General features: G+C 48.4%; 1 protein-coding gene across 5 annotated transcripts in view; it reads right to left on the reverse strand.

Annotated features, from left to right (window-relative positions):
- Positions 1–15,675, reverse strand: part of CHST11 (carbohydrate sulfotransferase 11) — a 263,190-nt gene extending 247,515 nt beyond the window's left edge. The window contains exon 1 of one of the 5 annotated variants that reach the window (XM_073900372.1): positions 15,584–15,675. Coding sequence is in view for 2 of the 5 variants with exons in the window: in XM_025881415.2 (XP_025737200.1) it covers positions 5,421–5,538 (118 nt within the window). In the remaining 3 variants the exon portion in view is untranslated. Of the gene's footprint in view, positions 1–5,420; positions 5,680–15,583 lie in introns of those variants that run through there. The other 4 variants (XM_025881416.2, XM_025881415.2, XM_025881417.2 and 1 more) reach the window with 4 other exon arrangements.
- Between the last annotated feature and the right edge of the window lie 9,690 nt (positions 15,676–25,365).

Consider the following 25,365-nt stretch of genomic DNA (forward strand, 5'->3'; position numbering starts at 1 on the left):
TTCACCTACCCTCCCCAGATCAAGAAGAGGTTGTCCAGTTGGTGGGTTGAAGAGGGGGGAAAGGGTGGAGCCTGTGCTTGTAAGCTTTTGATTTCCTGTTTTTAAATGGCTGTGCCGATAGAGCTGGTCATAAGCAAGATGACTTTCCAACCAGATAAATATAAACCACAGCCACCTCTGCTGCAGGCTGGATCCCCCCCCGCCCAGACCTCACAGAAATCTCCAGCCACCCTTCCCCTGGTGCCTGACCGCCACTTTTATTCCCGAAAGCAACGACTCATGGGCTCACAAGCAGTGGCTAGAACTGTCGGAGGAAATTGCCTAAGTGCATCAGTCTTGCCTTAATGCAGCTAGGAAAATGCCCCACTGAGGTGCAAACATTTCAACCACCAAAGGGAGACCCCATACTGGACAAGTCCTAACCTTCAGTTATTTCATGCTACTTTCGGGATCCATAACAGTCTCATATTTGAGACCCTCCTGATGTCTTTCCAAAGGAAGTTTCAGATAGATGACCTAAGGATAGCCCCTACAAATTGTTTTGACTCCAAACTCATTTCATGTCTAAGCAAAAAGATTCTTTAATGTAGAATTAAATGTGTGCAGGGGCGCCTGGGTGACTCAAGTCGGTTGAGCGTCCGACTCCTGATCTCTGGTCTTGATCTCAGGTTGTGAGTTCAAGCTCTGTGTTGGGCATGGAGCCTACTTTTAAAAAAATAAATAATTAATTAGGTTAAACCAAAAAATAAAATTAAACATGTGCAGCAAAAAAGGAAAAAAAAATTGGACTGACATCCTACAAAGAGGGGGAGGGGAGGGGTCAGCAGAGGCATATGCAAGTCTATAAATTAAAAAGGCTGTGATTAAATTTTGTCTTTAAACTTAATAACTAGTCACCATAACGATGAATTTGTCTAAAATACATCAAAACAGGTACAAAATTCATACTGTGATCTCAACTATTTTTTTAATCTATATATTCTATAATTTATAGAACAAAGCACCTGTTGCCTCTGGGTGCCAGAATAAAAAACGATTATTTCTCTTCTATACTTCCTAAATTTTCTAAAAAGAGCACATATTCTGTTTATAATTAGACTGAAATTATAACACAAAAGCACTGTGCTTTCCATCTAATCAAGTAAAACTACAAAGGGGTAACCCAGGAAGTCTTTAAATAAAGGGTATAAGCTTTCAATACATGCAACCAAGGCAAAGAAATCCCAGGCAACAGTGAAAGTAAACATACGGCAAAGGAAAAAAGATGAGAAACAGAGGAAAGGCTTTCTCCTCCGTAGGCTTCTCTTCTTTGAACACGAGCTTTCAAACCAAACCACAACCCTATGGAGTGACACAAAAGGAAGGTTGAGGGGATCTGTCTTCACACACTAGGCACAAATGCAGCCTGGGGGCCTCTCAGCTTCGCCTTGCACAACACAGCTCCATCAAAGCCCAGCCGTCCAGGGCAGGTATGCGGGGCAGGTATGTGAGACACCGAACCGTCCAGGATGCACTTCTAGAGGATGCACTCACTGAGGGACTACACGTGTGCAGAAACCACTATAGCATTGCAGTTCCTTTCTCACCAACTTCAGGAGCAGCTCCCACCCACAAAAGGTTTTCGTCCTGGGGATGGGTTTCTTCAAGTCAGTAGTTAAACAAGGCCAAGCTTCTCTGGTACCCAGGACACGGAGCAGTGCCCCCAGCTGCATCATACCTCAGGGCAGCAAATCTAGGCCTTGGGGAATGCTCCTGTCTGGTGCATGATGACTTAAACCAAATTCATGTCTGCGGGGGCGGGGGCTCTCAGAGACCAGGAAGGCAAGGAACGGTCTCCACCAGACAGACCCAGACTCACTGACAGGGCATTCTTGGCAAGGCTTGACAACCTTCCTAAAAATCAGAGAAGTGGGTCTTCTAGGGTTGAGCCACTTCATGCTTTCATCCAGCAAATATTTTACTGAGAGCCTACTATGGGTCAGGCACTGTGCAAAACATCGGAACTAGAATGGGACCTAAAACCTGATCCTGGGGCACCTGACTGGTTCAGCCGGTGGACCATGCAACTCTTGATCTCAGGGGTGTGAGTCCAAGCCCCACGCTGGGTGTAGAGATCACTTAAAACTAAAATGTTAAAAAAAAAAAAAAAAGCCCTGATCTAAACAAAAACTATTAAATCAGAGTGTCACAGATGTAAAGAAAGCTGCCTTCCTGACAAGGCCCACTTCTGCCGAACGCTCCAAACAAATGAAAGATCAGCTACTCAAGTTTAGGAATTGCTTCAGTTTATGAATTAGAAAAGTACAAAAGACAATGGGCCCCAGATTAGACTCAGAGAGAGAAACAGCCAGCCCTCCCCATCACGTCACGTCTCCTGTCTTCTTTCTCTCCCTCCTCTCACACTCCAGGTGTTCTCGAGCCACCAAAGAAGCCAGGAATCCATTTCTTTTGGAATGCTATTTTTCTATTTCAGATACAGGTATGTGAAACTCCTGCCAGAGGGCTCCAAATTTTTAGCAACACAATCTAAGCCATGCTGCAGTCCCTTCTGCCTCTCCCTGGGTGATCTGTAAAGACTGAAACTGCAGAGCCCGGCCAAAGGATCATCCCACCATTACCCTAAATTGAAGAAGCAAAGATCAGCTCACTTTTAAAGAAATTCAAAGCAGTAGAAAAGATGGAGCATCAGCTCCGCGATGTTTAATGTCAGTAAAGTTGAATAAAATGGAAAAAATAGAAAGGGAAATGTTTAATATTGATTTCAAAACATATTTTTACACCCTGTGTTATAATGAACCATTGGCATGAAGTTTTCGCAGAACAATATGTAATTCAAAATAAGGAAGACCTTTCGATTGAACCATCTTCAGGTCTGTATTGAATAGAAGGTATTGAAAGTAGTACTTGCTAAGGACAGGGTGGGGAGGGTAGTCAAAAGAGCATACTCATAGAGATAAATAATAATTTATTATTTTTATTTAAATTATTAAATTACTTTATTTAAATAATAAACAAATGCTATTTCTTGGGTGGCAATGGGGCCAGGAAGGGAAGCAAAGGCTGAGAACATAGGGTCAAGGACAGAGGATCCTTATCAGGATACCCTTAGAGAAAGTTCTGTCCCTGATTCCCAAAGGTTAGACCGAAGAAAAGTCCAGTGCCACTTTCAAGCCAACGTTGTAAACCAGGGCTGGAAATTTTAGCAAAGTGCCAATTACAAGTTGGAAATTTCTTCCCAGTGTCTCTGGTTAGAAAGTTATTTCCTAATTCTCGGACAAGAAAAGCAAAGCCCAGGCTACATGAAAAGCATGGATAGCAGTGGTATTATAGTTAATTTATAGTTTTATCTATCTGTATATATATATATAGTCACATATAGAGTTATATTTCCCTGGACCACTAACAGGTACAGTGAAATTCAAGTGCATTCTGGATGGAGTCTAAGATCCATCCCTGTTCCAGGCATTTCTGCAAAGAGCTACCTGGCACGTTCCATCCAGGCAAAATTTTAAGTGACCTAAACACATGTCTAGAGTCTAGACCAAACCATTCGGCCCTTTGTTTAAACTGGTGGAGCCCCAGTGTACTTGCACACCACCCAGTCCCCCAGTCTCTGGGGCGGAGTCTGGTCTGGCCTCCAGGATGCCTCTGTCTGTCTGGCCCAGCGCGCTGCAACCACCGACACCGCCCAGAACATCAGCGAGGTCCATTTTTAAATTGCCTTAGAAGTTTCCCAACCACCGGTTTGGGTGAGGAGACAAACACGGCTGCAGTTTGCTGACATGAAACTAAAAATACCCAGCTGCAAACAAAAGCCATCTTCTACAAGGCTGGCTCGGATGTTCTGAGGTTCCGTGTGGTAGTGTCAGACCATATCCTTAGCCATGGGGCCGCTTTAACAACTGCTCCGGCCGAGCGGGGAGCGGGAGCCCAGTGGCCCGGCCGGCCCCGCGCTGTCAAGGAAGCTCCCACCAGCAGCCCCGGCATGATTGATGGAAAGAACAGCTTTATTCCTCTGCCACCCACCCAAACGCGGGCTAGAAGAATTCGGGGCTGCCTCTGCTCAAAGTGTTAGATACACACTGAAAGAAGAACGCGGGGGGGGGGGGCAAAAAGAAAAACACCAACCCCATTTCCCTGGAAGGAAATGTGCTTCCATCTCCCTCCTTGCAATTATAAAAGCAAATTATTGCTGTGGCTATACTGAGAAAGGCAACTCGGAGGCGTAAAAAAAATGGATTTCGGAGCCAAAGTGGCCCAGCGGGGGCCTGCCGGGGGTGAGGTGGGGTGGGGATACCACGGCTCCCCGGGGAGATCCGCGTCTCCCCGAAGCCTCCTCGGAAGGTTTTTTACCTGTTGGGCTTGGGGGCTCGAGCTGCGAACCCCCGGCCGCCGCGCTCGAAGGCGCCCCTCCCTCCCCAGGTCCCAAACTTTCCTTAGCGCCCCTTGAAAGGGGCGAGCCTCAATCCTCCCCCAGTCCACGTTTCAGATGTGGAACTTGTAGAAGCTCCCGAGGGCTGCGGGGGAGGGGGCTCATTGCCACAGGCCTCGGGGCCCTCTGGGGGACTTCAGATGCTCGGAACCCAGGAGTGGGGGAAGCAACCTGACGGTCAGCCCAGGACCGGGCCAAAGTTTCCTCTAAAACTGCTGTGGTCAAGGCGTGACCCGGGGGCCGTGACCAGCGCAGGGTCGGGAGAGCCGTTGGGGTGGGGGCGCAGGGTGAAGCAGGCCCCAGGGCACCAGCCGCAAGGTCACTGCGGAGCCAGACCCCGGGGGCAATCAGCGGGCGCCCGGCCGCTTCCCCAGCCTGGTGGAGGGGCAGCGCCGGGCACCCAACCTCTCCCCACACCTCTGCGCGGCGCCGAGCCCGGGACACGTGGGAGCCTAAGCCTCGGGCTCCCCAGCTCGCGGCGGGGACTGGCGACCTCGCCGGGGCGCAGAGCCTTCGCCCCCGGGCCCCCCACCCAGGAAAAGGCAGCGCGCCTGGGCGCAGGGCGGCAGGCTCCCGGCGCCTCTTTCATCCTCAGATCGCGGCATCAGCGGGGAGTTGCATTCTCTTCAAACCGGTCCCCCACCACCAGGAGCTGCCCACAACCTCTCTACCTTGCTCTGCTACCTCGCAGACAGACAGACAAGAGACACAAAGAAAAAAGGGAGAGGGGGGAAAAAAAACTACCGCCCCTCCTTGCTCTCATCCTCCAGCCTGGAACCGGGAGGAAAAAGAGGAAGGTGAGTACGTCTTTCCTTCTCCTCTCCATCCCGACTCGGCGACCCGGGCAGACCGGGCAGCAAGGAGCCCCGAGGTGGCTGAGAGGGAAGAGGTAAGGCTGGAAGAGGCAGAAACCCGGCGCCAGTGAGCGAGCGAGAGCGCGAGAGAGGAAAAAAAATATCCAACAAAACCACGCTAACGCGCCCCCTACCTGGGTGCAACATACTTTGGAAATAGAAGATGACCAGGATAAAGGATCCCAAGCAAGTGGCCAGCACCATCCGGCAAATTCTGTTCATCCTCATCACTTCCAGCAGCGCCGGCTTCATGGCTTTGTCCTGGCTGCGGGGACCGGGGTGTCCGGGAGGCGCGCCCGGGGCGCAGGAGCCGGGACCCTGCCGCGCGGAGCGGAGCCCGGGAGGCGCAGGGCAGGGCTGGGCAGGGCTCGGGGTGGGGGGACGATCGGGAGGGCTTCGCGGCCGCTCTCGGAGCCCCCAGCCCCGGGCAGGGGTATGGAAGGCGCCGGAGTTGCTCTGGAAGTGCCGAGATGCGTGGACCCGCCGGCTGCGCGCCCCTGCTCCTCCTGCTGCTCCTCTCCGCCTCCCCGCCGCCGCCTCCGCTCCCGCCGGCGGCCGCCGCGCTGCCTCCTCGCGGGCCGGGCGGCTGGGGTGCGAGCGCGGATGGTGCCGCCGCTGCGCTGGCCGCTGGGGCTGTCGGACGGGCCCCCTCCCTCCTCTCCAAAGGCTACTTCATTGCGCTCCAGTGATCTATATATTCCGGGCTGGGTTTTACCAAATGCAACTCGCAGCCCCCGGCGAGGGGAGGGCGCCCGCGGAGAGCCGGGAGGAGGGAGGGACCCGAGCGCCGGGGCGGAGCGTCGCGCTCCCCCCGCCCCTACCCGGGAATTGGTCGCGTCCAGCTGTTTCCCGGGGAGTGCGGAGTGCGCGCCGCGCTCCCGCAGGGTCCCAAAAGCCCTCAGTCCCCGGCCGGGCTCGGCCGCCGTCTGGAGGTTGTGTCAGCGTTTCCATGACAAAACGCAGAGGGAAAAAACGCGAATAAAATCGCCTCGGTGCTGCCACCCACTCCTGCCGGCGTTTGTGGAGGGAAGTGGCAGCGAGCGAGTTGGGCACCGGGAGCGGAAAGGGGTCTGGTGGTCCGCGATCATCTCAGATCACTGGGCCGGGTGGTCGAGAAGTTGCTCCTAGCCCCCAGGGAGCGGGTGCCCTTTTGCGGACGCCCAAAACGGGCGGTTTCGTTTTTCTTTCAAACCACAGCCAGGCTGGTGCGATGTTTTGGAAAGGAGTTAAAAACGGCTGACTTCGGGTCAAGGTTAGGGAAACTGCACTACCCGCAGGGGTCAGGCGACAACGGAGCTTCCTCGGGGATTTACGCAAAGTCTCTCCGTAGACAAGGCAAAGGGGGCTTGCTTTTGGATTTTAAAACTCAGGCTTCTCAACGGGCAGAGCTCCGTCCAAATTCTCCCAGATACACTCGAGTCCCAGCAGGGGGGGAAGTGAGAGGTTGCCCCCACGAAGTCACTGTCCTCCGAATCCAAACAACTGATGGAAAAACCCAGCCGGCCTTAGCGTTGGCAGGTAAATGGAAAGATGACGTTGCTTTCTTGTATTGTGGGAATTAACTTAAAATTTCCAATGCCATGCATGGAAGTGATTCAACAATCAATAAAGCAGATGCAGGCAAATAGCAGGAGATCACTGGCTCACCTACCCTGTTCTAACTTTCGAAAATCGGCTACTACAATCCACTTACCTACCACCCGGAACTGAAGATCTTGTTCTTCTGCCCTCTGTGGTTTCTGTAAGCGAAGAGATAGGAGCTGCCATGTCTTTTTATTTTCCTTAGTAAGTTTACATCAGGTTTTTAAAACCTAAAGGATTATTTAAAGTCCAACAAGCATATCTACCAGGGGGGAAATGTTATTGTAAAGACTAACTTTTGTGTCATATTATCAAATTGTTCCTACTATTAACTCAATTCATAACGAACTAAGATAATAGGTCTTTCAGTGCCTCTCACATAATAGGCATTTGATAAATACTCATTGAATCTGAATGTAAGGGCTCTTACCCCTCTTCTCAATACATGAGACACAGCTCACAAACAGACCCATGCAGCAAAACCCACTTCTACCACCTCAGTTCCCTTACCCCAGAGTTGCAAGGTAGGGGAAGTAACAAAGTCAGCAGCCTTGCCTTTGATTACAGAAGACAATCAATTACAGCACAATATTTATGTAACTGGTGTGTACTGTATTAATTTGTACTCACTTGTGAATGAGTTGCTTGCTAAAGGCTGCAGAGCTGAACAACCCAGAACAAAGCCATTCTTCAGTGATTCTCCCCACAGGAGATTGGGGATGGGAGTTGAACACATGGCCACCCACCCCAACCAAGGCAGGGATTCTTTGCACAGAGCACGATTAGATGAGCACTTGCAACACTTTGCCTAGAATGTCAGGCTCTCGTTTTAATTCCTGGTTTTACAGAGCAGGCAGGGTTCACCCAACTGGGCTCTCACCATCCAGAGAAGAGACCACACTGTACCTGGACAAAAGTCTGGACATCCATAAGGCAGTCTGGGAAGTCACAGGGCTGAGAAGTATAATTTCTGGTGGGTTACGGAGGGTTGAGTTGGCCCAAATGGTGGAGAAGGTGGTGAGCCACGCCCAATATCCATTTTCGTATTTCCCACGCCAGTCAGGAATTGGCCCAAACAAATAAACATACAGTGAGGGGTAAGGCTCTCATAGGTAAACTACCACCTCTTCCAAGAAGCCTTCCCTGATTTCTCATCTGAAGTAGCTTCTTTCCTCCTCGGTGCTCTGAGCACTAGGTCCAAACCCCTCTTGGGTCACTGTACCCATTAGACTGGGTTTCATTCACCTGTCTCTAGTGCTCAGCTTCATGACTGGCATTGGGTAGGGACAGCTAAGTCAGAGATGGAGAAGTAATGCCTTCTTAGGCTATAAAGTTAAGTTTGATCACCTCTAAAGTCTACCATAAAGGTCACTGGTAATGGCCTGGGATTCTGTTGTTCTACCCATATTAGGGGTGAGGGAAAAGGTTCCATTTCTTGTCTCCTCCGTCACACTGCAAACTTCCCAACCTCAAATGGACTCATTGCTTTCTGTACATTTCTAACAAAACTTTTTTTTTTTACCTCTTTTACTCATGCTACATGATAAATATTGACCAGATAAAGCACAGTGTTGCTTGATAAGAGTGAGGAAAAGGGAGAAGATTTGGTATTTTGAACTTTGAAGAGAGGATAAGGAAGGCCTGCCTCTCAGGTCAGGGTTTCTGTTTTCCCAGTGTACCAGTCAGGACAGGCCAAGTCATGCTGCACTAACAAGCCCCAATTTCAGTGGCTACAACCAGGGCTTACATCTCACTCCACCACGTCTGCGGTGGGCCAGAAGAGGGGCTGTCCACATGGCATTTTTCAAGGATGAGGCCGAAGCAGCCCCTACTTAGAACAATGATGGTTGCCAGGCCTGAGGAGAGGAAGTCTCCGGCAGGCCTCACGTGAACGATTCAGGGATCCAGCCCAAAAGAAGCACGTGTCACTTCTGTTCATCATTTATCGGTCAGAATTACTCACAGACGGCTCCACATCACACCAAGTCCAGGAATTCAGAGCCTAAAGCATTTGGGGAACAGTCTTCCCGACTACAACCCCCAGTTGCTCTTCAGATCTTATTTTTCCCTTATTTTTCTAATTCCCTTTAGCCCCGAGAGTTCTGGCAAATCAGCACTGTGCTCATCCTGGGACCTGGCTAAATCTTGCTTGATTGTTAGGCTGGGAATGTCCTCTCCGAATTAAATGGCATGCAACTAAAACTGGGGCCGCCCGTTTCAAAGCCTGGTGTGGTCCGAGAAAATGCGTTAAGGGGAAAGTTCTATGTAAATGGATGATCGTGGAAAACTCACAGGCAAGGAAGAAATAGATGTGAAATCAGAATCTCAGCTCATGCATGCCATCAGCAGTGAGCCCACAGATATTTACCAAGCCCTCCCATACCTGCAGGCCGGGCTCGGCCTCGTTCCCGTGGACTTACGCCTTCAATGTACGGTCTTGTTGAGACCTTGCAGGACTGGCAGCCATGCCCCTTTCTGCACTCGGCTGGAGAAGGAAGTGTGCCCAGGGCACTGGGAGACAGAGAGCCCTTTAGCATCCTTGGGAAAGGAGGGCTTGTCTTCTGCCAACATCAGCCAGGGGCCCCCAACTGGCTCCTGCAAGGACTGGCCTTGCCCATTTGCATCTCTGTGGCACCTCCAGCACAAAGTACGCTCAGTTAACCAGAGCACAGTAAATATTTGTGGAGTGGAATCAGAAACCATTTGCCCACAGCATGTGGTGATCTTAGGTACAGATTTTTCTACAGGTAGGTAAACCGCAAGTACACAAGGGGGTTACTTATGACATAGCTCGGAGCGCAGACTCTTCCTCCCAGGCTTTTTGGAACAAAGTGGGGACAAAAGAAAGGAAGACAGAGGGGGAGAGAAGGGGAAGAGGCAGAGAAGGACGGCGGGGGGGGGGGGGGAAGATGAGGGAGACAAAGGAGGAGGGAAGAAATACCCACCGCTATTCTGTTCATTTTCTGATGCCCCCTCTGGCCAATTTAGGCCCCAGAGGCTCCCCTCCTTGCCTTCCGGAGGAGAGAGGGCTGTTGGACCCTAGGGCTCGACCCCACTCCAGACGCCCCCTGCGTGGCCTCACCCACCCCTCCCGTCCACGCACAGCTCAGAAATCAGCTCCCGAGCTGCTCCCCGCTGCAGCGGGCCCTGGCCAGCTCCCCAACTCCTGTCCAGATGACCTGGAAGGAAGCTCTCCAGCTCCGATCCAACAACTTGGGTGCTTCTGGCCACCCCACGCCCCGCTCAGGCATGGTGCCAGGGGGCCATGTTCTAGGCCACGTTTGATGTGCTTCCCCTCCTCACCCGCTTGCAGGTGGGGGCCGCTACCGTCCTTGTGTTACAGAGGAGGAAACTGAGGCAGGGAACGGTGACCTAACCTACCCAGGGTCACACAGCAGTGTTGGCAGATTCCAGGTCACAAGGCCAGACGGCAGGCAGCAGCAGTGGTTCCTGAGTCCCCTCTCTTGTTTGACTGCCAGTTGGGCTGAGGGCTTGGACGGCCCATGTGGACCTGTGTGACCTGAGGCAGGTCACGTCCCCCTCTGAGCCCTACAGGCGCAGCTGCCCCGATGGGCAGGACGCCAGAGAGATGACATGGCACTCTATGACTGTTGGGTGCCTTCACGGCTCATCTCCCTTTGCACCCCTGCCAGCCCCTCTGCGTGCCCGTGTGACCCATCCTTCCAGGACCCCTACCTCCTGCCGCTCTTCGGTTCGGACATTAGCATCGCTGATGCACACTTTGATATCCATGGCCCAGTAATTTATTGAAATATTCACTTGTGTTTGTTCTCCTGTATCTTTCACTGCTCCACGACCCCTCCCTTTCAAGCAGCTTCTTGCTACCTGCCTGAGGGATTGGATGAAGACTTTCTTAGAGACAAATGGAAAACTATGGGAGGGAGAATGCCAGGGAGAAAAGGTGGGGGGGGTGTTGGGGGGGATTTCAGAAGGGAGGTGTGAGTGCCTCCCACCCTGTGCCCTGGGAGGCAGAGGACATCTGTAGTCACCAGGGGAGGCAGGAACCCGGCCCGGTGGCCCCCGTGTCACCAGAGACTCTGGGGCCCCAAGCCTGGCATGAAAGTCACACAGCTTGGAGGACAAGAGCAGTAGATGCCTTGGAGGTGACCGGTGTCCCCAGCGCATGACCAAAAGGGCCTCCGATGCTGTGCTGCTGGGGGCCAGATGAAGACACTGAGAACCTCAAACTGAAAACCTTACGATTGCTCACTCCCACATGTGATTCAAAATAGAAATCATACCAAAGCGGGAAATACATAAGAAGAAAGGCAAGAAAGTTCAATGTTTTTCTGATGTTTCTTTTTTCCTCCCAGCTTTAATACATAAATAAAACCTATTAACTCTAGGTGTACAGTTTGCTGAGTTTAGGCGATTGTAAACAGTATGTAACCTCCACGACTGCAATCGAGATACAGAATATTTCCACTGTCCAGACTGCTCCCTCTGCCATCCATCTCCTGCCCAGACCCTGGCTCCTCCAGGCAGCCACTGATCATCTTTCTTTCACTACAGGTTTTGCCTTTCCTACATTTTTTTTTTTTAAGTAGGCGCCACGCCCAGTGTGGAGCCCAACGCAGGGCTTGAACTCACAACCCTGAGCTCAAGACCTGGGCGGAAGAATCAGACACTTAACCGACTGAACCACCCACGTGCCCCTGCCTTTTCTACAATTCCGTGGAAATGGAATCATGCTCTATGTAGCCTGCCATGGCTGGCTCCTTCCACTTAACAAAATTATTTCGAAATTCATTCATCTTAATATGGAATTCCTTTTTTATTGCTGAGCAGTATTCCACAGTGTGGATTTACCACAATCTGTTCATCCATCCATCCGTCAGTTGACGGACATTTGCACGGTTTCCAGTTTTTAGCTAATATGAATAGCACTGCAAAGCACATTTGCATGCAAGTCTGTGTATGAACGAATGTTTTCATTAATCTTGGGCAAATACCTAGGACACATTATAGGACATGGCCTACCTCTCCAAAGTGACTTTTGTACCCTTTTGCATCACTACCAGCAAAGGAGGAGACTTGCATATCCTTTTCAATACCTAGTGTTGTCAGTCTTTTTAATCTTAGCCATTCTACTGAATGTTTAATGATCTGTCACTTTCATCTTAACTGCATGTCCGTGGTGACTAGGGATGCTGAGCATCTTTTCATGTGTTTTTTTTTAAGATTTTATTTATTTATTTGACAGAGAGAGAGAGAGACACTGAGAGCAGGAACAGAAGCAGGAGGAGTGGGAGAGGGAGAAGCAGGCCCCCCGATGAGCAGGGAGCCCAATGCGGGGCTCGGTCCCAGGACCCTGGGATCATGACCTGAGCCAAAGCCTGGGAGGAAGAGTCTGCGCTCTGAGCTATGTCTTTGGCTTAATGTCTTATGGCTTATGTCTTATGGCTTAATGACTGAGCCACCCAGGTACCCCTCTTTTCATGTGTTTCTTAATCATTCAAAAATCTTCTGTTGTGCAGCGTCTGTTCAAATTTTTAACTATTATTTCTCATGATCGGTTGTGATATTACTAAATTCTTCATATTCTCTGGATACAAGCTCATACATGTTTTGCATATATCTGCTCTTAGTCTGCTCTCCTTTTTGTTTTCTTAACCATGCCTTTTGAAGAGCAAAGGTTTTCAAAACTGAAGTCCATTTTAGTGTTTCTTTGATGGTTCGTGTTTCTGTGTTCTGTTAAAGAAATCTTGGCCTAACTCAATGCCACAAAGATTTTCTCCCGTGTTCTCTTGCTGAAGCATAAAGGTTCTAGCCCTTATGTTGAAGTCTTTGATCTATGTTGAGTGAAATTTGGCTGTCTGGTGTAAGGTAAGCATGGAGGTTCTCGCTCTCTCTCTCTTTTTTTTTTAATACAGATATCCAGTTGTTCCAGCACCATTTTATACAATTATTATTTTATCCCATGTTGTGCAATTAAAGTATGCCACATCAGGATATAATCCCCACAGGCATGATGCAGTCTTCAAGACATTAATAATAAATAGGGCTCCAAGGATGTTATAGAAATGAGGCCAGAAAAGCCTAACTAATTTCATCTTTTTCCCCTAGAAAAACCCTCGGGGTTGTTCTGTAGTGTTGTCCCTTCATCTGTATCATTTCACGAGTAAACAGAGGCAAAAGAGAGCAGCCATCTCCTTGGTCCACTGACAAACATGAAGTTACATCACCATAAAACCTAAGGACCTGACTGGATAATCTAAGAAAGGCAAATGATAACAGCCCTCCTCGCAAATTTGCGGGAACTGCTTAATTAATGTCTCTCAATCCTGTAGGTCTTTGAACTCTGTGAGGGGAGGGCTGGGGCCCTGTCTCTATCATGCCTAGCATGATAGTGTTAACATAGGGCAGTCTAGAAATACATATTAAAGGAGTGATATCATTTTTGCCTGCAGCCTGGCAGAAATTATAAAATATTGGCAAGACCCAGTGCTGGGAATGGTGTGGGGAAGAGAGAATCCTTATGTACTGATGGTGGAAGTGAATATAAATCAATACAACTTCTACAACATTTCTGGAAAGTGATCCAACAATAATTTAACTAAAATCACTAAGCTATTGATTGAAAGAATTTGAATATTCACATACTTAGCTGTGCCAAAATCACCTAAGGGCCTAGCAATTCGGGTTTGTTTGTTTAAGATTTTATTTATTTATCTGACAGAGAGAGACAGCAAGAGAGGGAACACAAGCAGGGGCAGTGGGAGAGGGAGAAGCAGGCTCCCCGTGGAGCAGGGAGCCCCATGCGGGGCTCGATCCCAGGACCCCGGGATCATGACCTGAGCTGAAGGTAGACGCTTAATGACTGAGCCACCCAGGCGCCCCTCGGGTTTGGCTTAAAAAAGTATAAAACCTCCATATGATGGAATACTCCAGCCACTACAAAGGAAATGACTGAATCAGTTAAAGACATTACCACACAGTATGTATATATCCTCTTGTTTTTGTATAAATACATAAGCAAATCTAATTATATTTGTATCCAAATATATACATTTTATATAAACATTAATGGTTGGTATTCCTGGGTGTTGAGATCTTTAAAATCAATTTACTGCATTGTCTAAGTATTTTTTAAAGAGTACATATTATTTCTAAAAAGGAAAAACATACAGTTATTTTCATTTTCAGAGGGAAAAAAATGTTCCAATAGAAGGAGAAAATGTTTCTTAAATCATCAAAACCCAACTCAAGCTGCTACTTCCTCTAGGAAGCTTTCCCTAATACTTCAGCCTACAGACGTTATCTCACTTCTTGTAAGACGCAAAGCCCTTCCTCTATAATTCAGCACTTCTACACTGTCAGATGGTTGCAGAGTCATTTCTTGAGCTGTGCCCTGGCTCCTGGGAGGCACCTTGTAAATTCATGAAGGTTGATTTTGGGGACCAGTTGCCACTGACCTGATACAAAGCTGGGCACACAGCAGATGACCCACAAGTTCTTGCCCGTTACTTTCCTGATGCATTAGAACGGGCTTCTGCTGCGTACTTAACCACATCCCAGACTGCTAAGCACATGTCGTGCACACCCCTAATCCTCATGTCAATCACACAAGGCCGGCAGGAGTATCCCATTACACAGATGACAAGACTGAGCCTCTGGCAGATTAAGGGACTTGCTCCCGTTTGCACAGCTTGTAAGTGCCACATTATATGACTCCAAGACTCATGCTTCAGTGTACCAACCATGTCCCTATGTTCTCCAGATGTCTAACAGCGCATCGTCTAGACTTCCTATCGAGATCATGCTTTATCAAGATTAACCCTCAAATCAACCCTCAAAGATCATGCTTTATCAAGATCAACCCTCAGAGGAGCTTGGGGGTGCAGGTCAAGGTGGGGTGGGCAATAAAGAGTTAAAGGAGAGTTTTTCAGGCTGTCAGCAGGCCCTGCACTCACACACATGCCCACTTTCAGAGCCTTTCCTTCCTGCAGGTCAAACCTCCTGAATTTTAAAGACAGGGTTTTAGCATTCCCCAAGCCATAGTTGTTTAGATGGGGGAAGAGAGGAGTCTGTGTCAATGACTGGAGCAAACAATACTCACCTTTGTCTTTATTTTTCTTTGCCCCAGGGTGTAGTGAAAAACCGTGCCTCTCAGAGTTGTTTATGACCCTCTCTCTGGAGATGAAAGGACTCCTATAAGCCTATTGACCCAGAAGTATTGTGAGGTGGCAGGGCATGAAAAAGAGGAATTCTCAAAGTATTCAGGGTTAGAGATGTCTCCCCCTGAAACAGTCCCTTGTCTTAAGCAGGCAGCCTGAAAAATAATTGTTAAATATTTGACCCTAAAAGTGCAAAGCTCCTGTTTGTCAAAGGAAAATGAATAAAGTTAAACAGGAAGTGAAAATACTCATTGGGAAAAAAGAGAAAGAAAGAAAGAAAGAGTTAAACTTCTTTGCTATATGTAAAGAGCTCATGTGAACAAACAACTAAGATAAAACCACCGAGACCCCAGTAGACACATGAACAAAAAACAGGGATGGGATTTTTCACACATACGAAAAGGAAATATAAGTGGATGATAGAATATGGGGAAATGTTCAATCGCAACAGTTAAAGCAAAGAAGCAAACCAAAACAAGAAGACTCTGTTTTAGTCCATCAAATTAGCAAGTCTTTATGGTAAACGATACACTTCCCCTGACACTGGGAAGGGTGGAGTGAGAAGACAATACACTTACGTTACCGGCGGGAGCAACCGGAATGACCCTTTTGGAAGCACACGTGTCCTTTATCCATCAATGGGGCGGAGGCACCAGGTGGGGTTACTGGGAGCGTGGGCTTGGGAGTCAGGCCGACTTAAACCTGCCATTGGCAAGTCACATAACGTCTTTGGGTCTCAGTTTCCTCATCTGTAAAATGGGAACGATAATACGTATTTTTAGAATTGTTGTGAGGACTACACAGATCTAAGTCTGACCAATCAGAGGCACCCACTATAGTACATTGAGCCAGGAGCTGCTGATGTAGAAAAGCAGGGACAGCAGAGAATCTGCTGTAGTGGCAGGACCACAAAATCCTGTGGCATTGGCAGTGGTGGCCTCTCTGGACTGACTGTGCACTGGGATCATGGCGTTCCACCTCCCTTCTTCCTGCTGATGTTTTAGCTATTTCCCGGCCCTCTTAGCATTTCTCTGAGTCACCCAACAATCCTCCAATAAATTCCTTCTCCACCTAAGCCACAGTTGGTTTCTGTTGTTTGCCACCAAGAACTATGAATACACAGACCATAAGGTGTGGATGGAGACGCAGAACCTACGGCCCCGCCACCAATGTCCTAGGGTAATTGGCCAGTCCTCCCCTCCTCTGCCCCCTTCCTGCCAGGCAATAAGGTAAAATGGTGCCAGAAGCCAGTCACCCTTGCTTTTTCTAGATACATGGTGACGGGCATGCCCAAATCTGATGGGGGATGAGCTAGGAGTTGGATTCAGAGCCACGTGCATGCACAGAGCTCAGCACACCTCTAACCCCTGTGTCACTGTGCTGGACTGGATTGTCCTCCAAAATTCATATGGAGATGCATAATGCCCAGTGTGACTGTTGGATGTGAGGTCTTTAAAAGGGTTATTAAGGTTGGGGCGCCTGGGTGGCAGGCAGTTAAGTGTCCAACTCTTGATTTTGGCCATGTCATGATCTCAGGGTTATGAGATCGAGCCCTGTGTCAAGCTCCATGCTCAGCGGGGACTCTGCTGGAATTCTCTCTCTCTCTCTGCCACTCCCCCCATGCTCTCTCTCTCGCTTTCTCTCTCTCAAATAAATACATAAATCTTTACTTTTTAAAATTTTGTTTATTTTTTGAGAGACAGCACACGAGTGGGGGTGAGGGGTAGAGGGAGAGGGAGAAGCAGACTCCCCACCGAGCAGGGAGCCCGACGCAGGGCTCAATCTCGGGACCCTGAGCCAAAGGCGGATGCTTAACTGACTGAGCCACCGAGGCGCCCCATAAATAAATCTTTAAAACAAAAGGGTTATTAGGGTTAAATGAAACCGTAAGCATGCAGCCCTAATCCGATAGGACAGGTGTCCTGATAAGAAGAGGCAGAAACCCCAGAGCTCACTCTCTCTGGCACACTCACAGAGGACAAGCCCTGGGAGGACACCATGAGAAGGCTGCTGTCTACAAGCCAAGGAGAGAGACCTCCCAGAAATCAACCCTGCCAGAATCTCAGTCTTGGACTTCGGGTGTCCAGAACTTTGGGACAATAAATGTCTATTATTTAAGCCACAGAGTCTGTCATAGCAACCCAAGTAGACTAATAACACAGTGGCTGAGCCCCTTTGGAGAGGATGCTTGTCATATTTACAGCCACCCAGCATCTTTGAGCATTACAAATCCCTCCCACTCCAGGGAGGGGCCAGAAAGTATACCAGTTCCCAGCATGCCTTGCAGCTAAAATGCAGCAAGGGACCTCGGCTCTGCCTATCAGAGGTAAGTGCTGTGTGGCAAAGGCAGAGCCCAAGGGTCTGGCTCTTTGGAGGAGCTGTGAGTTCATAGGACCCCATCCCACATGCTTCCCCCAGGAACCTTGGCATCGATGCCAAGTGACAGTGTATTCATTTTCTGTGGCACCCAAAACAAATCACCACACATTTGGTGGCTTTAAACCACAGAAATTTATTCTCTCACAGTTTTGGAGTCCTGCAGTCCAAAATCAGGGCATCAGCAGGGCTGAGCTCCTTCTGAACACTCCAGAGTAGTTGCCTTCAATGGAAGACTCTGATTGACACATACTTGACTTTCCAGCCTCCCTTTTCCAACTGGAAAATGCAAAGAATGATGTATATTTCTATGTGAAAGAAGCCAATCTGAAAAGGCTGCACACTGTATGATTCCAACTACATGACATTCTGGAAAAGGCAAAACTATGGAGGCAGTAAAATGATCAACAGTTGCCAGGGCTTCGCGAGGAAGAAGGGATGAATAGGCAGAGCACAGAGGATTTCTAGGGCAGTGAAAACGCTCCGTATGATACCATAATGATGAATATATGTCATTCAACATTTGTCCAAACCCATAGGATGTACACCACCAAGAGTGAACCCGGATGTAAACTATGGATTTGGTGATGATGTGTCGCGTGTAGCTTCATCAATTGCAATAAAAGTCCCATGCTGCTGGGGAATGTTGATAATGGGGAGGCTGTGCATGTCTGGGGCCAGGGATATACGGGAAATCTCTATCTTCCCCTCAATTTTACTGTGAACCTTAAAGTGTTCTAAAAAAATAAAGTGTTCATTTTAAAAGGACATCTTTAAATTGTAGAAAACAATTTTCATTGAACAAACAAATACAAAGATTGGACAAGTATGCTTTAAGATCCCTTCCTGTCCTGACTCTGGGGCGACTCTAGGATTGTCAGATGAGCTTGGTTCCTGTAGGTGGATGTGTCAGACCAGTGCCACCATTATTAGGAACTCAAATGGAGATCCTTTGAAACGTGACCTCTACGGGGAGGGGATGCGTGCATGTCTTGCCCTCAAAGTGATGTTTCTCAAAAAAGGTTGAACGATGGGTGTGGGTAAACAACAATAACCTTGGAACCCAAACCTTATTCTGTGGAGTCAAATTGTTAATATTCAGGATGTTAAATAATCTCCTTATGATCATGATAAACCTAGGGCTCCGAAAACAAAATTGAGAATGCTGATCAGCAAGGGAGAGCAGCCAGGACTAATTGCACACAGCAGGGTGTGAATTTCCAGAGCCATGAAAGTGGGAGGGAGGGAGTGCGCTCCCACTCACTGGGGAGCTGGGGAAAGCACAGGGCACCACGAGTCAGAGGCAGCTCTGATCCCAGCTCCGCCACCAGCTGACCATGTGGCTGGAAGCAAGTCATTCCCCTTCCCGGTCTCTCCATAGCCATGTGCGACAAAGCCTCAGAAAAGCAACGTCCCAAAAGACAACTGTTAGGATCTGTTATAAGAAAGGGCTCATATTTTCTCCTGGGTTTTAATTATAAAGTCAGTGCCGTTTGGACAAGAACATGCCTCCTCTTGAGTAGTCCCATCTAGATTAATGCTCAACAGCATTAAACTTCAACAAAATTAATCATCAAATAATATCACTTAGGTGACTCCTGACCAGTAATTATATTAGTCAGGAACATCTGGGCTCAGAAATCTGACTCCCAACCAGCTCGAACAAAAAGGGACTTGGAAGCCTGTAATTGGGATCTTCAAGGGGCAAAGGTGGCTTTAGGCATGCCTGGATTTAAGGTTTTGAGCCATGTCTTCAGGACAATGTCTCTCTCCGGCCCACTACTCTGCTGTCCTTTGTGTTTTCATTCTCAGGTGGCCGCCCCCTACTCCAGGCTTACCTGCTTCAGCTCCGTATCCACTGTGGAAAATGCATGCCTCCTTCCTGACCACCCCCACAAGAGTCTAGTGCTTCAGCCCGATGCGCCCAGCTGTGGTCACCTGCTCATCCCTCACCAGGGACAGAGACTGTGCCGTTCTCATTGGCCAGGCCCCAATAACATGCTCCATCCCGGAGCCAGAAGTGGGATCAGCCCCACCCACTGCACAAGGACAGGAAGAATGGGCAGGGTGGTTCCCCAGGAGGCCAAGATGGATTCTTTTATAAGAAGGGATGCTGAATATACTCATTCCCTGTTGCTTCTGTAACAAATTACACAAACTTAGTGGCTTAAAATGACAGAAATTTATCATCTTACAGCTCTGGAGGTCAGAAGTCCAAGGTCAATTTTACTGGGCTGAAATCAAGGCTGTTAGCAGGGCCGCGTCACTTCTGGAGGTTCCAGGAAGAATCTCTTTCCTTGTCTTTTTTAGCTGCCTCTGGGGGTCACCTGCATTCCTTAGCTGGTGGTCCCATCCTCCACTCTCAAGGTCACAGCATAGCATCTTCCAATCTCTCTCTCTCTCTCTCTCTCTCTGTCTCCAAAACCCTCCTGCCTCCCTCTTACCAAGACCCTTGTGATTACACAGGGTCCACCCAGATCATCAGAATCATCTCCCTATCTCAAAATCCCTGACTTAGTCACATCTGCAAAGTTCCTTTTGCCATATAAGGTCACATATTTACAAGTTCCATAGGCTAAGACGTGGACATCTTTGGGTTATTATTCAGACATTATTCAGCCCATCCCACTGGATGAGAAAAACAGATTTTTTTTTAACCACAACTTCATCTGTCCAAAGAATACAAAAGTCAATAAAGATTTATTGCTAACAATGAATATCATATAGTAAGAAGTTTATTGGCCACCAAGGTCAAAAGACATAAGTTTGAGTCCAAGCTCTACTATTAACTGACCCTCTTTCTGTCTCTGGTTTTTTTTTAACCTGTACAATGAATATCACTGAGTTACCGCGACATGTTCGTAAGAGCACATTTCCATTGCAAAGCATCATACAAATGGAAATTATCATCTCTGGAATGAAATGTGTGGATATTAAATTTCACCCACCTTTTGAGCCATCCATGCCAAGCATAGGCCATGAGGTTTCTCTCCCCACTGGAAGAAAGGTCCCACTTAGAGCAAAAAAGTAATTCGTCCATGTTGAATCTCCAAGTAGCACTGGAAGCCAACATTTGCCAAGAGAGAAAAGGACTGCCTATGTTTCTTTATCTTTCATGAGTACATTAACAGCAGCTAGGACTGGCTGCCCAGATGCCCAAGTCTATTCTGAGTATGATGTTGTGGCTTTGAAGGCATGGGAAGCCACCTATCCCCAGTTCAGGGGCCTGGGGGAAGGAGAAAAGAAAAGGCGGCAGAGAAAGCAGTTCAAATGCCAGGGTCCTGCACTGCCTTCCCACCTCCTGCCTTGGGACCAAGCTATGGACAGATGATCAGACCTAAGGGGCAGATAGGATACTAAGCAGGAGAAGGGTCATGCCATACTTTCCCATAAGGAATTGGGGAGTGGCGGGAAGGATGGAAAGAAGCCCCAGTGAGGCCACCTCTGGCACAGGATGGCAGCACTGGTTGAAGGCTGTCTGGCTGGGTCGATGGCCTGCCCACACACGTAGCTTCCCGTGGCCAGCTCAGGATATGCAGGACTTTGGAAAGCACATGGCCCCCGGCAGAACCTAGAACCCACGGTGATGCGGTGATCACGGATCCAGCTGTGGAGAAGACACAAATGGATCCAAGGCCCCTTGCGGAAAAGAGTTAACATAGCCAGCTCTGGACTATTTGCAAGGTTGGCTGGCCTCTGGGAACTCGGACTCAGGCACGGTTGTCACCATTCCCAGAACTGACGAGAGTGGCTTGCTGTGCCCAAAATCTTGGTACAAACAATATGGTTTATGCTGAACACCTGCCCTCCTCTGGAAGTCTGAAATTTTGGTACATGCAAGGCAAAGGGTGCCCATGTGACTGAGCCCCAGTGAAGTCCCTGGCCTTCTAGGCTCCGTCAATCTTTCCTAACAGACAGCATTTCACACGTGTTGTCACAACCGGTTGCTAATGAATTAAGTGCATCCTTGTGTGACCGCTGGGAGAAGGGAGAAGAGTCTTAAAACCTGCACCTGGTTTCCTCTAGACATTGCCCCATGCGCCCTCACCCTTAGCTCGTTTTGCTCTGTGCCCATTCTCTGTAATAAATCACAGCCATGAGTATAATGACATGATGAGTCTTGCGAGTCCTCTGGGGAGTCTTCAAAGTCGGTGGTGACTCCCGACCCAGTCCCCCTTTCCCCTGCCTCCCAGTGTCGCCTGAGCTCCCCTCCATACACCCAGCTGACATCTTACAGAGAAGCAGGTGGGGGGTGGAATCTGAAAGACTGAGCATTTGATGTTGAGCGACCCATCGCTTCAAGAGGTTGTATGAATTATTTATGGGACCACACGTTGATTTCTCCCCTTCTTACCATCCATTCCATTTCCGCTGTACACTTAGGAGCGCTCAAGCCCATGTTGTGATTATCAGAAACCGCCCCCTTCCCCACCGGTCCCATTTGTCATCTCTCCCGTCCACTCAGTGGGTGCCTCGGCATTCACTGGACAATCTGCTGTGCACCCCCCACATCTGCCCAGCTCCTACAACTACCCAGCACCCACCCCATGCTCACATCCAACTCCTCTCAACACCAGCCTTATCTCTTCCAAATATATATCTATGTATGTATGTATATATGTATCTACACATAGGTATGTTTGGTTAACATATGTATTTGTTTAACATATTTCTATGTTTGGTGGCCTCAGTTTCCTTATTTGTCAAATGAGAGTTGGAATCATACACTATCTGAATTCTTGATCACTGCTCAGTAAAACTGCATAATTACCTATGAGGGTGCCTGTGTCTCAGCACAGACAAATATGCACCAGGCATATTTTCTTTATTCAGGCTGTTATCATAAAAATACCATTGCCTGGGTGGCTTACATAGCAAACATTTATTTCTTACAGTTCCGGAGTCTGGCCGTGAGGGAATGAGAGCCTACTTCCGGGCTGTAGACAGCCACCTTCAGGCCTTATCCACACAGGGCAGAGCAGAGAGCGGGGAAGCGAGCTCTCTCAGTGACTTCTTATAGGGGCACGAATCCCATCATGGGGGCTCTGTCCTCATGCTCTGATTGTCACCCAAAGGCCCCACCTCCAAAGACCATCCCAGTGGGGATTAGGGTTTCAACATAAGAATTTGGGGAGGGGGGAACTAATCATTCAGTCCATAGCACATATATTCTTCAGTAGATTTAGGAATTTATTAAGCTTCCTTTTAAATTCATTATCCTTAATAAAACCTCACAAATCCCCAATAGGAAATTATACTTATACATAGATTCCTTAAAAATTCCGAGTTTTTTGGGGCACCTGGGTAGCTCAGTCGGTTAAGAGCTGTGGTTAGAACCACAGATTTCTGAGCATTGGCCAGAATGCCAATTGACTCTTGGTTTCGGCTCAGGCCATGAGCGCGGGGTTGTGGCATCGGCCCCCGTGTCAGGCTCTGTGCTTGATGTGGGGTCTGCTTGAGATTCTCTCCCTCTCCCTCCACCCCTCACCCACTCTCTCTCCCTCTTTCTCTCTAAAATAAAAGGATACATTTTTTAAAAATTCCCAGTTTTGGCTTGACCATGGAGAATAAAGTTTGGGTTTGTCTATTGGTGTCTGGGTGAGTCAAAAGTAAATACCTTGAGCACTGAAAGTTTTTAAGTGGGAAAAAATTCCCTAAAACCCGGTGCCATTCCATAAGTCAGCACCTGGGAAACATTGGCCTACTAGACCTTAGAAGTCCCTGCCAGCCCCAATGTGCCGTGATTTCTCACATGGAACCCACCCCAGGCAGGTGTCTGGATCAGAAAGTTCTTTTTTAATGCCATAGTTCCATGTCTCTTAGATTGTCTGAATGCCCCTGTAACACTCTCACTTTTACTTTCCCTTTTTAAAATAACGTTTTAAATGCTTATTTCTTATTTTAGGAAAGAAGATGCGAGAAGGAAATGCTTGAGGATAAATCAGAATACCAAAATGTGGACAAACTAAACAGGATCAAAGAAGAAAAGGTGACAGAAACTTGGTCTTCCAATAATAATAATTTACAAAGGACTTTTTGAAATGGCAAGTTTGTCCAGTACGTGTATAATGGAATTTGATTTACCAAAATTCAATCCTTATCTAAGAATCTACAGTGTAAAGCAAAGCTTACCCATAACAGGGAAGGCAAAGCCATTTTCCCCTGGGAAGACTGAACGCTGCTGAGGCCTCTCTGAGAAGTCGCAACCCCATTATGATGGCTTCCAAATGTGTACCTTCAGTTCTGCCTCCCACTCAAGCCTCGAGGCTTACATTGAAATATCCAGCTGCTTGTTTGTCTATAGCCCCTCGTGGATGTATAATATGCATCTCAGTTTGGACGTAAACAAGAGAGAACTCTTGAATCGCACCCGACCTTGTTGGTTTGTTTTCCCTAGACTTCACCATCTCCTTAAAGGGCAACATCTACCCAGTTACTCAAGCCAAAAATATAGGAATCACCCATAATCTTTATAGTGGATATCAATCGCAAAGGCAGCTTTTGTTCAGGTGAAGGTAAGAGAGACCCCAAATAAAAGTTGTTGAAACAAAAGAGAATTTTATTTTGTTCCTTTCTTCCTCCTGTATGTAGAGGAGAGAGGAAGGCAGTCCAGACTTGCTACTCAGACTCCACTCATGGAGTCCCCAGGGATGCAAGCTCCTGACATCATTGCTCCGCCATCCCTGGGTGGGATCCACCTCTTCGTGGTACAATATGGATGCTAGGTTGCCGGTCATTGCATCAGGGGTCCCAGCAGCACGATGGAGGGAGGCACGGAAAAGTAGAAGCAAAGAGCACACACTATCTACCTTTTAAGGAAGGCAATTTTGCTAACATCTCATTGGCAGAACTCAGTCATACGACTGTACCTGACTTTCAAGAGAGGCTGGGAAATGTAGTCTTTTTTTCAGGTGGCCAGGTGCCCCCCTAAATGTGGGAGTTTTCATTACTGTGGAAGAGAACAGACTGGATATTTGGGGGAGGGGGTAGCCAGCAGTTCCTGCCATTTATGGGCCCCTGCCTGCTATTTGATCTCATCCCCTCAACCTTGTTTTAACAGTGTGGTCACACGGGCCTTTTTGGATGCCATTTGAACAGACCCACCTTGTTCCTGCCTTAGAGCCTTTGGCTTGCTGCTCCGTCCCCCTGGGGTGCTGTCCCTCAGACGTGCACATGGCCAGTCTCCGCGCAAATGCCAGTTCCTCACCGGGGCCTCTCCTGACAGCCCTTTGTAAAGTGGCATTTCCCCCACCAGCCAGCCGCGATCAATCACGTAACTGTGTGGTTTTCTACAAAGTACTTGTCACTCCCGGAAACTACCTTTCCCCTGTTCTGTTCGGTTTGGGTTTTGCTTTGTTCCTCCCAACACCAGAACATAAGCCCCATCAGGGCAAGAGTCCTCCACTGCCTTGTTTAGAGCTCGTCCTCTGCATTGGCACCGAGTAGACGCTCGATAAATATTTGTCACATAAATGAATGAATGGATCAATTCGACTGTCCTCAATATTGCCAGAGCTTCCCACACAGACAAGCTGCTGCTGTCTTTGGGGAGTTGTTCGCTGCGGAGATAAGGAGGCAAGAATTCAGGTGCCCTGAGGCCTCATCCAGAGAGACGGGAGAACTGAGTTTGGACTCCGAAGAAAGCCAGGTTTGGCTCCAACTTTACTGCCCGAAGCCGCGGCCTGGCCCTGGGTGAATCAGGGAGGAGGAAGATCAGCCAGGCTCTGGAGCTTGTTCTAACGTGCTCTGTGGACACTTCTGAACTGTCTCCAGGGTGGTAGCACCCTGCGCGGCGGGGCCCGGGGCAGTCAAGGTCACAGTCTCCTTCCCAGTTCTGCTACCTCTGGGCTGTGTCACTGTGGACGAAGGCAAATTCCCCAAGCCCCCTGTGCCTTGGTCTCCTCACCTATAAGCTGATGACAGTGACAACCCCTCCCTCAAGCCTGTTGAAATGAGTTAAAATAAGTAAAATACTTTTGAAGCT

This window comes from Callorhinus ursinus, unplaced genomic scaffold, assembly GCF_003265705.2.
Source record: "Callorhinus ursinus isolate GAN/ISIS: 27379988/994484 unplaced genomic scaffold, GSC_fseal_2.0 scaffold14, whole genome shotgun sequence".
In the NCBI taxonomy this organism is placed as follows: Eukaryota; Metazoa; Chordata; class Mammalia; order Carnivora; family Otariidae; genus Callorhinus; species Callorhinus ursinus.